The sequence below is a fragment of the Erpetoichthys calabaricus genome, chromosome 2 (assembly GCF_900747795.2).
Source record: "Erpetoichthys calabaricus chromosome 2, fErpCal1.3, whole genome shotgun sequence".
NCBI lineage: Eukaryota > Metazoa > Chordata > Cladistia > Polypteriformes > Polypteridae > Erpetoichthys > Erpetoichthys calabaricus.
The window spans coordinates 19,277,984-19,293,756 of record NC_041395.2 but is presented as its reverse complement, the minus strand read 5'-3'; the positions used below and the strand labels follow the sequence as shown (position 1 = coordinate 19,293,756).

Here is a 15,773-nt window from a genome sequence, read left to right as displayed (position 1 = left end):
GACCTGATGCTACGCTCTCATCAGCATGAAGGTAATAGTGAGAGCAGCTCATGACTTGGATGACTGGGGCATTGATGATTTTCCTGGCTTTCCTTACACATCACCTTACATAAATGTCTTGTAAATTGGGAACATCTCCATCAATGATTGCTCTGTCCTCTGCTAGGCTTTGCAGTTCATGGCAGTGCAGTTCCCATACCAGACGGTTAGGATGCTTTCAATGGTGCAGAAGTAACATGATCTGAAGAGTCCATGAGGTTGTGCCAGACCTATTCAGTGACCAGAGATGATAAAGGCGTTGTTGAGCCTCCCTCACCACTTTCTGGGTATGAATAATCCACGTGAGGTCTTTGGTGATATGCACACTGAGGAACTTAAAGCGGCTTTCTCTCTCTTCGGTATTCCCATTGATGGTGATAGTGGAGTGTATGCCTCCTTGATTTCTGAGGACCTCTCGTACCTCTTTAGTCTTGGCTAAATTAATGAAGAGACACTTTTACTGGCACTAGTGGGCCATGGCTGTGATTTTCTCTCTGTATTTAGTCTCGCCGACATTTGAAATGAGACCCACTACCATTGTGTCATCAGCAAATTCTATCTATCTATATTATCTTATAATAAAACACTAAGGTCAGTGTGTCTAAGCAATCTGATTGGCTTTGGTGACATGATGAAAGAGGAAGTGAGAGTGTAAGACACACAAGGAGGAGTAATGGCATAGGAAGAACGCATAGAGAATCACCTTCAAAGACAGCAAGTATTAAACCGGAAAGGAGGTGAGAAAGGTGCCTCAAAAATAAATCTGATAAGTTGGCTTTACTGGAAAATGCTTGAGAGAGGGAGTGCCGGTTAAGAGACGTTCACACACACTGGCACAGAGGAAAGGCACTGGTACATGTAGGGCAAGAGATAGGCGATATTTTTTAATTATTCTATTACCAGTTTTTGACAGGTACAGAGGCTAGTATACATTTCTCTATATATAAAATCCAAGTCTGTCTGTTTGTCAGTCTGTCCGCTTTTCACGAGAGCACTACTTAACAGATTTAGTTCTGGTTTTTTTCTAGAATTTGGTTGAATATTCTGGTTGATTTTGCGACTTCTCTCATCGTGCTCAGTATTTAAGTTCGGTTGCAGCACTGATTTATTTGTGCGAATCTAAGAGAAATGCAGCGGGCCGAGGAAAGGTGGGGGGGGGGGGGGGGGGGGGGTGCCCTCCTTACTCACAAGCCAGTCTTGGGGTGTACCATACCTCCGCTTAGTTAGGGAACAAGAGAACTACTTAACAGATTTAGATCGGGTTTTCTTTTTCTAGAATCTGCTTGAATATTCCAGTTGATTTTGCGACTTCTCTCATCACGCTACGAATCATAGTTTGCTTGCAGGAGCGATATGTTCGTGCTAATCTGAGACAAAGGCTACGGACCGAGGGGAGGGGGAAGCATGACGTCAGGAGTAGAGATCTGGATGGGGCCCTCCTCACTGTCCTGTTTCACTACTACACGGGTGGAGCCATGGGGGACAGCTAGTGTATATAGTGTATATATACAGTATATATATATATATATATATATTTTTTTTTTTTGTTCTTTATTTCGCCTTCTACAATTTCTTGTATTAGGAATTTGGTAGTTTTCGCATACCCCTTGGGGTCAGAGCGCAGGGTCAGCCATTGTACAGCGCCCCTGGAGCAATTACAGGTTAAGGGCCTTGCTCAAGGGCCCAGCAGAGCAGTGGCCTTTTGGCAGTGACGGGGATTCGAACCGGCAACCTTCGGGATACCAGCGCATCTCCTTAGCCTCAGAGCCACCACTATTATATTATTATATATTATATACAATATATTGTAAAATGAAGAGACAAAAGAGATTATAAAGGTTTGTGGAATCCGTCCCCATATACTGTGAGGTTCTCTCTCTCTGTAAATGTGGTCAGTTTTGTACATATAACGCAGACAACCAAAACAATGACATGCGGACAATTTATGGGGTGGGAACGGAAGTTGATACGGAATGCTGGGAAGGAGCCGCTGTGATAGATGGGTAGTGGTGAAGTCATCAGATGGGGAACAGAGGGAAGGAAGGAACCCGGAAGTGGCTTGTGTTGTTGTTTGCCGTGCTCGGGTGAACTCACGGCGGTGTATTTTCGTCTTTCCTGAAGGAACAAAGAGCGAAAGGTTAGTACACTGCAGTTGTCCCCAGACATGAGATTTCGCGCTGTTTGTCGGGTCTTTAAGCTGCTCCCTATGCGCTTGTGCGTGACAACATAAATATATATATATGTACTGTATATACTGTATATATATATATTTATATATATACACTGTTCAAAAAATTAAGGGAACACTTAAATCACACATTGGATCTCGATAAATGAAATACTCAAGTAGAAAATCTTTACTGAGTAAAATGTGTAATTCGTTGAGGAAAAATTATGTAATAACGGTCAATGGAAACCAAAATCACTAACCTATCAAGGGCTGAATTCAAAGTCACACTGAAAATCAAAGTCAAAAATTGAAATCCCCAGCTGATCCAACTTGTGTGAATTTCTTCAAGCCAACTCGTAATGTGACTCAGTATTGTGTGTGGCCCCCACGTGTCTGTATGCACTCCTGACAACGTCTGGGCCTGCTCCTGATGAGAAGGCAGATGGTGTCCTGAGGGATCTCCTCTCAGACCTGCATCAACGAGCCTACTTGGATGATCTGTGGTGCTACTTGGTGGTGTCCAATGCTCCAACACATAACATCCCAGAGGTTCTCAATTGGATTCAGGTCTGGGGAATGTGCAGGCCAATCAATGGCATCAATGCCTTCATCATCCAGGAACTGCCTACACACTCTGGCCACATGAGGCCAGGCATTGTCCTGAATATTAGGAGGAACCCATGCCTCACTGTACCTGTATACGGTCTGACAGTGGCTCTGTAGATTTCATCCTGGTACCTAAAAGTATTCAGGGTAGTGTTGCCTAGTACATGGAGGTCTGTGTGACCCTCCAAGGATATGTCTCCCTAAACCATCACTGACCCACCGCCAAACTGGTCATGCTGGATGATGATTTTGCAGGCTGCCTAACATTCACCATGGCATCTCCAGACTCTTTCACATCTGTCACATGTGCTCAGTGTGAACCTGCTGTCATCTATGAAGAGAACAGGGTGCCAATGGCAGAGCTGCCAATTTGTGGCATTTTCTGCATGGTGATGGGCTGTGAGCACAGGTCAAACTAGAGGACATTCATGCCACCCTTATGGAGTCTTTTTGTGACAGTTTGGTCAGAAACATCCACCCCAGTAGCCAGCTGCAGGTCATTATGTGGGTCTCTGGCAGTGCTCCTCTTGTTCTTTCTTGCATAAAGGAGCACATACTGGTCCTGCAGCCTGGTCGATGCCCTTCTATGGCCCTGTCCAGCTCTCCTCATGTAACGGCCTGTCTCCTGGTATCTCTTCCACGCTTATGAGACTGCGCTGGGAGATGCAGCAAACCTTCTTGTGATGGCACATATGGATGCACCATCTTGGAAGAAATGGACCACCTGTGTAAACTGAATCGGCTGCAGGCACCACCTCATACTACCAAAAGTGACAAGAACACTAACAAAATGCAAAACTAGAGAAGAATCAGTCAGGATGGAGATGGCTACAAAACCAGTACCTTTTTTGGGGTGTCTTGCTGTGGCCTCTCTAGGTCACCTGTTGTCACTTTCATTTGCACCAAAGAAGGTGAAGTTGATCCAAAGTCAGTTGTGCCTTGTCACTGGACAGACAGACGTACACGCAGCTTCACTGACTTGGTGTTAAACTGGGATGAGTATGTGCTCCCTTTATTTTTGGAGCAATATTAGATTAGATTAGATAAACTTTATTAATTCCAAGGGGATATTTAGATCATAACAACAAGGAAAAATAATAGCCAATCAATCAGTCGATCAATCGATTAAACAATATGTAAATATACTTCTGTACCCAAACACTTAATAAGTGTCATTAAAAAAATAATGGTGACATGACACAGTGGGAAACACTCAACTGGCCCAACGTTTCTTGAGTGTGTTGCAGTCATCAGATTTGACATGAAAATTTAATTTACAAAGGGAAACTAATAATATAATAATATGTTGTAATATAATAATATGTTGTAGTGTTGAATCACTCCCTTTTGTTTTTATTGGCATTTTCCATTCTGTCCCAACTTTTTTGGAATTGGGGTTGTAACTTATGCTTTAATGTCAGTATTAAATGAGATTAAATATAAAACCTCACAAAGTATGTGTATATTGGGTTAATATATATTTTTAAGAATGATAGTGTTAACAGTTCTTTGCACCTGCTGTCCTCTAGGATTTTGTGGCATCGGGTATGCGTGTCAGCTGTCTCTACACAGAGAATCAAGATGTCATCAGCGCCATTGGAGAGTTGGCAAGTTTTCATGGAGTTCCCGGGACTACACAGTACCAAGTGGCTCAACTGCTTCGTGACAGAGGTGACTGAGTGCTCTCATGCCAATGTTTTAAATAGGTTTTGAATCTGCCTTCTTTATTACGTCTGTATATATCTATCTTATATATAAACATCTATGTGTGGAAGTGCATGTGTGTGTCTCTCTGTCCAGCCCGGAAGTGCGAGGCTACAGCATGGAGCTTAAAGAAAGCAACTCTTCGTCAAAGGAAACCATAGAGAACAGGGAAACTCACTTAGCCGCTAATACACAAGCGAGGTAAGTACTTCGGCAAAACAAAACCTCCAAGGAGAGAGAAACTGGCTTAGCAGCTGACAGAAAACGGAGGCGAACTCATCGGCAAAATGAAACCGCCAAGGAAAGAGAACCTTGCTTAGCCACTGATACACAACCGATTCAATGGATTGATTGAAGTGCCAGAATCCATGGTTTCTAGGTGCCCGGGCTTTTTACAGCATGGGCTTACACAGATAGTATATATATATTTATATATATATATATAAAATCCTAAGCCTAAAAGTGCAATGATTTTGTGCAACGATTTTATGTGACGTTTTTATGTCATATTTTTTGTCACATTTTAAATCGGACTTATGTTAAAACCTACATATATATGTTTGGTATCATTCTTTTCAGAATTTATCAAACTTTAATGTGATGTTGTTAGATTTTCAGATTCTTATTCCGTTTTTAAATTATAAACTAAAATATCAAGAACTTGCATCCTGCGAGACAAGAGTTTATGCCAAGAGATTTAACCACGCCCTGCGCCGGAAATAAAAGACAAAGAGTAGGACAGCTGCTGTACAGGCTTTTAAATGTTTGAAGTGTCGCGTGAGATGCAGATCACATGGCACAGCAGCAGCAAGCCAGCAGCTGATTGAGCAAAGAGGAGGTAAAAAAAAAAACTGTATTTGTTTGCCATTGAATCACCGTTTAAGATGGGGTTTTGGAGGAGTGACCGCATCTCCTTGGGGTGCATTCAGCCCCCAACACGAGCGGCAGAGACGTGCAGTGGCTGGCGTGTAGCTCAGGCCAGAAGGGTTTGGTGAGCAAAGCAAGATGGGGGTAAGCCCCCTAGTATATCTATATATAAATTTTGATAATGCATTTATGCAATGTATCTTACATGATTGTGGTACAATATTGCACATTGATTAGCCATTAGAATACAGACAGCTATGTCTGCAGCATCCAAGTTTCTGGATTCACAAAAGAAGTGCCACAATAGTGCAGTAACTGTCCACAGACGGGTTAAATGGCTAGTTCATGGTCACACAGTAAATCAGGAACCAAACCTTGCAGACTAATGTCCAGTGTCTTACTTACTATGCCACACTGCTGGAAAAAGCAAAAACTAATTCATGAGGCTACTGATTATGGCCAAGAAAGACCTGACTTTGAGATGGAAAGCGTGTTATACCTAACGGCAGCAGTTGGTTTTTGAGGATAACACTTTACATGGCTAGAACACACAGGGGTTGGCTTGATAGATGACTCTCTCATGACTTTTCAGCACAGTTTTAAATGTTCATGGTATTGTGAGCATATTTTCATGGCACGCTATTGTGCTTCCATGACATGTTGCTGTTCTGGTGAAGTCATCCTCAACCTCATGTTTTTTTTTCCCAATCTATTGTTTAGCAACAAACACAAAAGATCTGGACAGACAAGTCTGTTTACAGATGCCTCCCATCTTTCCATGTGTCTAAATGTTATACATTGTACATCTGTCTGAGGTCTCCTAGATTGTCAACTCTCTCACAAACGCAAGAGAACCCACTTCCATGACAAGCAAGCAAATCTAAGCAACTGTTTGATTTTATTGTGGCGACTCTGACAACACTAATGTCAGATGTCACTAATGTCACTCTCCAAGATCACAGAAATGCAGTGACTGTCCACAAGCCTTTAAAATGTTTGGTCGTGTTAGCCCCTGTGGCAGTGTGGGAATGAAAGCTCTGAAGTCGATGAGGAAATCTTAGGGCACCAAACAGGTTGTCCCTTTGATTCTCTGGAGACAGCAAAGACAAACAAAGGAGAGCAAAAATAATGCTTGGTAGGCATTTGTCCCTTCAAAACAAGACAATAAATGCAGTCTCTCTAGCTGAGTTCCATCTGGCGTGTTGCTCTGGCCAGTAATGATGCCGCCTTATTGGATCTTATGGTGGCTGGACCAGACGGCTTCTCGGCACTGTGGGAAAAGAAGGATATGAGAACTGGAGCGGCAACACCCCCTCTCAGCACAGCAGGTTATTACATACCTCAACCGAACCTGCGAGGTGGTCCTCTGAAGAACATGACTGACACCCCTTTAGGTGAAATTGTGCGTTAGTTAATCTTGCATACTGACTTGCATGTATCTTGTCCCCATTTGGCACAAAGCCAAAGTATTTCCAGACATTACTGCCACTTCCATCTGTCAGGTAGGCGTGCTGGTGAAGGCGCCGACGCTGCTCTCATTATCACCTGTGAGTGGGTGGAGATGAGGCTGCACTGGAAGCCTACAAGGTTCAGTCCAGAGTGAACCAAAAGTGCATTCATAATGTAGGCTGCAGCATCGATACCATGAAAAATGTGCATTGAGGTGATCTTAAGAATGTTCCAATCGATATTGACCCATATCTTGATACTTTTTGACAATCATAGTCACCACTATAGTATTTACCATGAAGGCAGCGTCCAAGTTTCCGGATTCACAAAAGAAAACTTTTGTGCCACAGGAGCACAGTGACTGTCCATAGCTAACTAAGATTATGCTAGGGTTGGAAATTGCTGGAAACGTAGTAGTGTGACAGGGACCTAACTAGGCCGAGAGGGTAGTGAAAAGCTGAAACTACAAACTAATTTAGAGACTGAATGGAATAAAAACTGCTTAACACACTGACTGCTAACTCGTAGTAGACGATCTAAAGATGGACGGCACCTGTGAGTCATCCTGTAAATTATCTTCTGGGCTCTAGTGTCAAAAACGAGCATGTTTGTGGGTAACAGATGTAAACAGAGGATAGCAGGTATCTAAAATAGGAATGAAAAAATCAGTGTTGGCGTCAAAGAGGAGAACATTTCACTTTCAGTTAGTTTTTCCTTATTAGCCATTTTTCACATAACGTTTATCTTTCTCAAAAATAATTTACACATGTAGAACCACAACCTTCTGAACATCCCTCAACGATTAGCGTCTCAACACTGTGAGGTTCAAATGGAAAATGTAACATTCAGTTACAAAGAATTGTGTAAGATCTAACTTGTTAGACTCAGACACGTTATCGTGAAGATAGTGTGCACAAAACATGTTGCATGTACCAACTATGACATAACTCAAATAAATTTTTATTATGAAGTTTGAAAAATGCATTTAGTGTATTAAAATAAATGTTTCTGAATATATAAATCATGCATGTCTGAGTAATACACTGGAAAAAGCAGGTTGAAATGACACCTTTTATTGGCTAACTAAATAGATTACAAATGCAAGCTTTCGAGGCAACTAAGGCCCCTTCATCAGGCAAGGTGCATTTGTAATCTATTTACTTAGCCAATAAAAGGTGTCATTTCACCCTACTGTCTCTTGTATCAATCTATGGCTAACACGGTACAACACTCTACTGCTATGAGTAATACACTGACAGAGATCACTTATACGTATAGCGCTCCCCGTATCAATCCCCCGAGTCAATGGAGGCTATGAGGGAGGAGTCTGAGTGTTTGGGCTTGCGAGTGTCCTAATAAAAACCAACATCTAGGCCTTTAATGACCTCTTGGGCACAGCCATCAGCAGTGTGTCTGTCTGCGGTGAGAGTGTCGACCTCGTCGAGAGGTTTACTTACCTCGGCAGTGACATTCATGTCTCTGATGACTCTTCCTATGAAGTCAGGAGATGGATTGGGAGAGCATGGGGGGTCATGAGGTCACTGGAAAGGGGTGTGTGGCGCTCCTGATATCTCTGCAAAAGGACGAAGGTCCAAGTCTTTAGAGTCCTGGTGCTTCCTGTTTTGCTATGTGGTTGCGAGACATGCATGCTATCCAGTGACCTGAGATAAAGACTGGACTCCTTCAGTACTGTGTCTCTTCAGATAATCCTTGGGTTCCACTGGTTTGGCTTTGTGTTGCTCACGGAGTCCTGAATGAGGCACATGACCTGCAATGTGAGGGAGCGTCAGTTACGGCACTACAGCCATGTGGCGCGATTCCCCGAGGGTGATCCAGCTTGTGGGACCTTCATTGTTGAGGACCCAAGTGGCTGGACCAGGCCAAGGGGACGCCCATCTAACACCTGGCTGCGGCAGACAGAGGGTCATTTCCAGAGGGTGGGACTGGACTGCGTGTCTGCCTGGGGGGGTTGCCAACCAGGATCCTGAGCTGTTTTGTCGTGTGGTGGGTGCGGCAACGTGCCGTACCAGTGCATGTTCCCCAACCTGACCTGACCTCCCTGTGTCTGCATCTCCGCACAATCCTGTCTCATGAGCTCTGCCAGCAGTTCCTTCAGCTTCATGGCTTGTTGTTTTGCTAAAGAAGAAGAAGACGACATTAAACTTATGTAGTGCTTTTCAAGACACTCAAAGTGCTTTGCATAGAGAGTTGGAAGACACTTCAACCACCACTAATAATAATAATAATAATAATAATAATTAATAATTCATTACATTTATATAGCGCTTTTCTCAGTACTCAAAGCGCTATCCACACAGGGAGGAACTGGGAAGCGAACCCACACAATCTTCCAGTGTCTCCTTACTGCAAAGCAGCTGCACTACCACTGCGCCACCACAGGACCTGTGAGGAAACTGTGTGTAGCACCTGCCTAGATAATGTGACGGCAGCCATTATTCCACCAGTTCATTAACCACACATTAGCTATTAAGTGATGAAGAAGGTGAGAGAGCTAGCCAATTAGAGTCAGGACCTTGGTTTTACATCACATCCAAAGGACGGTGCAATTTTGTGCACAGTGTCCCATTCACTGTACTGGGATCACATTCAGACCACAGGGTAAGCACCCCCTGCTGGCTTCAACAACACCTCTTCCAGAAGCAACCCAAGCTTTTCCTAGCTGGTACCCCATCCAAGTACTGGCTGGGAATGAACAAGCTTAGCTTTAAGTGGATGACTTCTTCTGAAGTGCAGGTGGTATCTTGTGCTAAAATCATTTCATTAATTTTTTCCCACATCATGCAACACCAATACCCGAGAATGACAAAGTGACAACTGAATTGTAGAAATATTTGCAATTCTTTTTTAAAATACTGGCCGGGCCTGAGAATGCTTATCTTCAGGTGGATTAACTGTGGACCTCCTATAGACAGGTGTGTGTCTTTATTAACCACAGGAGGACTGTGGTTAGGAACATCTCAGTGATGATCAATAGAATGAGATGTTCCTGAGCCATACTTCAAGTGTCATAGCTTGTTTAAATGTAATATTTCTGTTTTGTATTTTTGTCAAATTTGCTACAAATCTGTGTTTGCTTTGTCATTCTGGGGTATGAAGTGTTGCTGGATGACAGTAAAAATGAATTCAAAAGATTTTAGCATAAGGCAATGTGAAAGCAGTGAAGGTGTCTGAATGCTTTCTGAATCCACTGTAAGTAGGCATGTTTCTCAGAACAGTTGACAATACTGTGTAAAATGCAAAAATTTTCAAATTAAAACCAAAGGACGTCAAAAAGTACAAATTATAGATATGCAGTATTTTTGACCACACTCCTTTCTTCTTCTTCTTCTTCATTCGGCTGTTCCCGTTAGGGGTTCCATATCTCCCTGTCCTTGTCATCTTGTTCTGTCATACTAAATTCAGCAGGGGGCGCTAGCTCGCTTATTGGAATAAGTTCTTTTGTGATTGTGGCATGTTACGTAACCCAAAACTATACAGATATAATGTAAAAAGGTGATACCCCTCCCTTAGTGATACAGCGGTAAGAAATCACATAGGAGAAATAACTTTCCTTTCTTTAATGATGGTTTACGCGGCATAACAGATGAGAAAGCCATGACAAGACCGTCACCGAAGTGGGTGCCCGATGTATACAATCTGCCATTTTCGTCGCTGCGTTGGAAGGATTTTCCTGATCGGATGATGTTATCTCCCATCTGTCCATTGGCTTCAAGGGTGTGCCAGGCAGTGTTCCAAGGCTTTATACGCTTTCTCCATGTACAGGCCCCCACTTAGGTAAATCCTGCCATTCCAAAAAAGGAAAAGAAGATCCAATGTCATGCTGACTCTGACACACAGAAATAGTACACGTTGCCCATTTCACAGTTGTCTTTAACTTGTCTTGTCTTAAAACACTTACCTAGCAGTTCTAATATGGTAAACTCCTGTGTGCCAAATCTGGCTTTGTGTTAGCTGTACATGTGAGTAGAAAGGAAAAGTAGATTTAAAATATTTGCCCAGAGCACTGTGACAAATTATACTTCTATTCTAATTACACCCACCTACCACCTTCATGTCCTCTCTCACCACAGCCATAAACCTTCTCTTAGGCCTTCCTCTTCTCCTCTTCCCTGGCAGCGCTCTCCTTAGAACCCTTCTCTCATATATACTCAGCATCTCTCCTCTGCACATGTCCAAACCAACACAATCTCGCCTCTCTGACTTTGTCTCCCAACCGTCCAACCTGAGCTGACCCTCTAATGTCCTCATTTCTAATCCTGTCCATCCTCGTCACACCCAGTGCAAATCTTAACATCTTTAACTCTGCCACCTCCAGTTCTGTCTCCTGCTTTCTGGTCAGTGCCACCGTGTCCAACCCATATAACATAGCTGGTCTCACTACCATCCTGTAGACCTTCCCTTTCACTCTTGCTGATATCCGTCTGTCACAAATTACTCTTGACACTCTTCTCCACCCTCTCCACCCCGCCTGCTCTCTCTTCTTCGCCTCTCTTCCACAATCCCTGTTACTCTTTTACTCTGAAGTATTTCTGACCTCACAATGGACATATCTTGTCTTCATTAAAATTACTTGAGAACACTTTACAATCAGTTCAGCTGTTTTGTGTGGTGCATCCTGTGGATGCTAGAGGTCGCTGTTGCCCCGTGAAACCTACCAGACAGACGTCCAGGACACACTTGTAAAAGCACCAAGAAGAATTCTTTAATATTTTTCTTCTAATATAGTGCACCACACACTCCACAATTCTCCAATACTCAATAATCATAATAATAATACAATAAATCAATCCTCCACTCCCAGCAGCTCCGTCACACTACCACCCAACTCCGGCTCTCCCTGCTGGGTCTTCACAGGTCCTTTTAAATAGTCCATGACCCGTAAGTATTCCTCCCGGGTTAAATGCCACATCATCCTTCCTCAAGTAGCCCGGAAGTACAGCGGGCTTCCGTTCTCATGACTCCAAAGTACTTCCGGGTTGTCGTAACAGTAGGAGTCCCCAGGTTCTTTGTGAGTTCTCCCTGGTGGCACCCACGGCACCCAACAGGGCTGAGGAAACAAACTCCATGTCCCAAATCCGGGGAACCGTTGTCGTCCAGGGGAGCTGCCACCTAGCGTCCCGGGGGTGGAAGTGTCCTGAAAAGGCTGCCTTTTTCCGTTCTTTTGTTTCAGAGACTTCCCAGTTGGACTGTCCATCACACTCCTGACTCATGAGTATGCGAAAACCCCCACCTATGATATACCAATTGAATCGTCTTGATGTCTAGTTATGCAAAACATCAGGTTTATGCCCCCCTCCCCATTTTTGGCCCTCTACACCCAAACCCCTAATTTTTTGACCATTTCTGGACCATATTTTGTCAAGGAAACTACACCCTTGTGATAAACAGTAAACTAATAGATGTCTTCAGCATCCTCAACTGACCTCATTTGTTCACCCCCTACGAGGATGTGAGGGGTCAAGACTGCTCCTTTGCATAAAGTTTTGAAAAAATGGATATTGGTAACATAGGCATGTCGTTTTATGTTGTTTCAAGGTTGATGATTACAAATATTATAACATGTTTGAGATTTGATTCTTTACTGGTGGTCCTAGCACTCTAAGATCCATCCATCCATCCATTTTCCAACCTGCTGAATCCGAACACAGGGTCATGGGGGTCTGCTGGAGCCAATCCCAGCCAACACAGGGCACAAGGCAGGAACCAATCCCGGGCAGGGTGCTAACCCACCGCAGGACACACACAAACACACCCACACACCAAGCACACACTAGGGCCAATTTAGAATCACCAATCCACCTAACATGCATGTCTTTGGACTGTGGGAGGAAAGCAGAGCGCCTGGAGGAAACCCACGCAGACATGGGGAGAACATGCAAACTCCACGCAGGGAGGACCCGGGAAGCGAACCCAGGTCTCCTAACTGCAAGGCAGCAGCGCTACCACTGCGCCACCGCCCAAAAATAATGAGAATTTTTATTTTAAATCATATATTTCTCTGAACATTTACAAATGTTAATCACCCTCAAAATACACTCCCTGAGACACAATACCCTTGCTCCACCGCTTTTTCCATTGTTCAAAACTGTTCTGAAACTCTTGCAAAGTGATAGCCTTCAGTGCCTCCATTGTTTGCTTCTTGACCTCCTCTGCATCCTGAAAACGCTTTCCTTTAAGGTCCCTCTTCATTCTTGGAAATAAGAAAGCAAGGTCCAGGGAGTTGGGGGGGAATTGAACCGTCGTCATCCCATTTTTCGTGAGAAACTGCCGCACGCTCAATGCTGTGTTGTCGTGATGCAGAAGCCACTTGCCTGATCGCCACAATTGGGGTTGTTTTCTCCGCACAGCAGCATGCAATCGCTTGAGCACTTTAAGGTTAAAAACCCTTATCTGGCTCAAAGCTTCTTGAAGTATTGGAACAGCTTCTACTGCTGTTTTTCCCAAAAGAAAACAGAACTTGATGCAAACATGTTATTCTTTCAAGACTGCCATCACAAAATTACACTGACCTTAGAGACCTTTCCCCAAGGACCCCACTTGGCCAAACGATGCAGAGGGCAGTCTAGTACACGCACCTAGCCGGAAGCCCCTCCAGAAAAAAATACTCATTAGTTTTGGGCCCCCCTTCATATTCCAAGGTTGTGATTATGAATATAATGCAAATGTTGGCTTTAGTTTCTCTATTAAGGATTTAGCTCCCTGTGGACCTCTATCAGAGGGGGAAAAATGACAAATTTCTATTACAGTTTTCAGACTTTAAACGTTTGAATTGAAGCACACATTTTAATATTTCAAGCATCTGACACAGCTTTTCTTGTTTGTTATGTACTTCTATTTCATGTAGTAAATGATGTGGACACTGGGGGGGGGGTGAACCAGCTCCCCAAACCTGACACAGATAGATGCAGACACAGCACAACACAGGCTTTTATTTAGCTGTGGGAAACACTTCCTTATCGCTTCCACCCTCCCCAGCACAGAACAGCATAATTAGCACAGTTATAAAACACTTTTGTTCTCCTTTTTTCTTCTCTCATTCTCACTCTGTCCTTCTGCTTCCACTCATCCTCCAGCAAGCTTCGTCCTCCACCTGACGCACTTCAGGTGGCCCATCAGAATTTTCCGGAAGTACTCCCAGGTGTGCTGGAAGCCCAATGTAGTAAAGGCTCAGACACTCCTGCAACACCCTCTGGTGGCACCCATGGAACCCAACATGGCTGTGCTAAACTCCAACCCCCAACCGTAGCTCTGTGGGAATCCGAGGCACCGCTACAACCCAGGGGGCCTGCCATCTAGCAGTCTGGAGGAGGTATTGTACCCTGTGTATGTCCTTCCAGTAAAGAAGCGTCCCGACTGGGAATGGGTCCTGGCTGTCCGTCACATTGATTACATTCTTATGAATACTGTGAAATAGGGTGGCTTACACTAATTCTGAATATTTTTCTTTATTTTAAATCTTTTTTTGTAACATTTAACCTGAAAAAATCAAGTCTCTATGTAATTCCCTTCCTTTCAGATTAAGTTTGCTTTTTCAATTTTAAAAAAAGATTCATGTTTTCATGTTGTCTGGCGGCCTTGTGATTCTTGTCATGCTGCATCTATTTACAAACAATGGTGTCATTCATTTTTAATCTGCCTTGAAGCCGAGTGTCATTTTTAGAGTAAGGCTGGCATTTGATTTTTAGCTTCTCTAAAAAGGAATGCTTAGCTGTAATTAAAGTCTGTCTGCCGTGTTTATTTTTGAGACCTCGAGATGCAAACAATTCCGTGAAAGTCGATCGAGATCATCTAAATGAGTAAAGTAGACGGGGTGAGGGTGGAGAGCTGGTTTCCAGGTCCCTCATGTGACACCCTCTTGTGGCTTTTTGACATGTTTTCTGGCTTCCTCCCACAGTCTAATGACATGTTCTTCCATATATTATTGTCCCTCAAATTACCTGGTGTGGCATCGTGCGTGGGTGAGTTTGTGTGCCATCAGCCTCCAGTCCACACAACAATGTGATTAAGGTAAAGCAGCCATGTATTCTGAGGCTAGATTCAACCAATTCACTAATGGTGGGGTGTTCGGAGGAGGGTTCCTATCCTGCCAAGGTGCCAGTCTATTGCGGGGCACACAGACACATACACATGGTCATTCACATGGAGCCACTTTAGAGTCACATTTTGGGATATAAGAGAAAATCCGTACTACCCAGAGGAAGAGATAAAGACAAAGCCAATGAGTACTGTACCCCCAATCAAATCTACATTTTAATGGATATTTATAGCTTTTTATTTGGTCATATTTAACCAAGAAACATTAATTTGACTTCCTAATTTTCAACAAGAACAAAAAGCATATAGAGAAGACAGGGTAACATGTAAAAACAATACTCTGATAACTACATCTGAAAATCGGACAATAAGCTTTTACCTACACTTAGTCACCATAGGGCAGCAAGGTGCCACAGTGGGTGGAGTTCAGTTGCTACCTCACAGACTGAGCATTGTGGGTATTGATATTTATTGTCTCATAAAGATCATTTGCAGTCATTATTTCAAACATCTCCTGATGAAGACAACATCCCATGGGATTTTTGGGAGCTCATTGTTTGTTGAAAGAATGCAGTTATGAGCGAATGCAGTTATTTTGCCTCAGCCAGTCAATAGCAGATGCCGAGGCTCTATGCAGCATGGCAGGACCACAGTTGAAATTTAGGATGGGACAGTCATTGTTGAGGTGGGCCAAGATTTGCTGTTGTCCACTGGAACAGTACGGGTTGTCACGATACCCCCATCTATGAAGGTTTGTAGCACATCTGCTAACTCCTGTTTGGTGGCGGTTCAGCATGACCCAGTCCCATTTGAGAAGGTCAAAACTTGGCACGTGTTTGGTCGGGCTGCTGATTAGGAAAGAGTTTGCAGGAGGTTCTTCTTC

General features: G+C 43.5%; 2 protein-coding genes across 4 annotated transcripts in view; one reads left to right on the top strand and one right to left on the bottom strand.

Annotated features, from left to right (window-relative positions):
• Positions 1-15,773, bottom strand: part of LOC127526518 (uncharacterized) — a 499,994-nt gene that overhangs the window by 92,833 nt on the left and 391,388 nt on the right. The window lies entirely within an intron of this gene.
• The window catches only part of LOC114645667 (1-aminocyclopropane-1-carboxylate synthase-like protein 1), a 201,453-nt gene that overhangs the window by 119,029 nt on the left and 66,651 nt on the right, over positions 1-15,773 (top strand). For all 3 annotated transcript variants that reach the window (XM_028793495.2, XM_028793494.2, XM_051923617.1), the window contains exon 12: positions 4,345-4,486. In XM_028793495.2, coding sequence (XP_028649328.1) covers positions 4,345-4,486 — 142 coding nt within the window. The remainder of the gene's footprint in view (positions 1-4,344; positions 4,487-15,773) is intronic.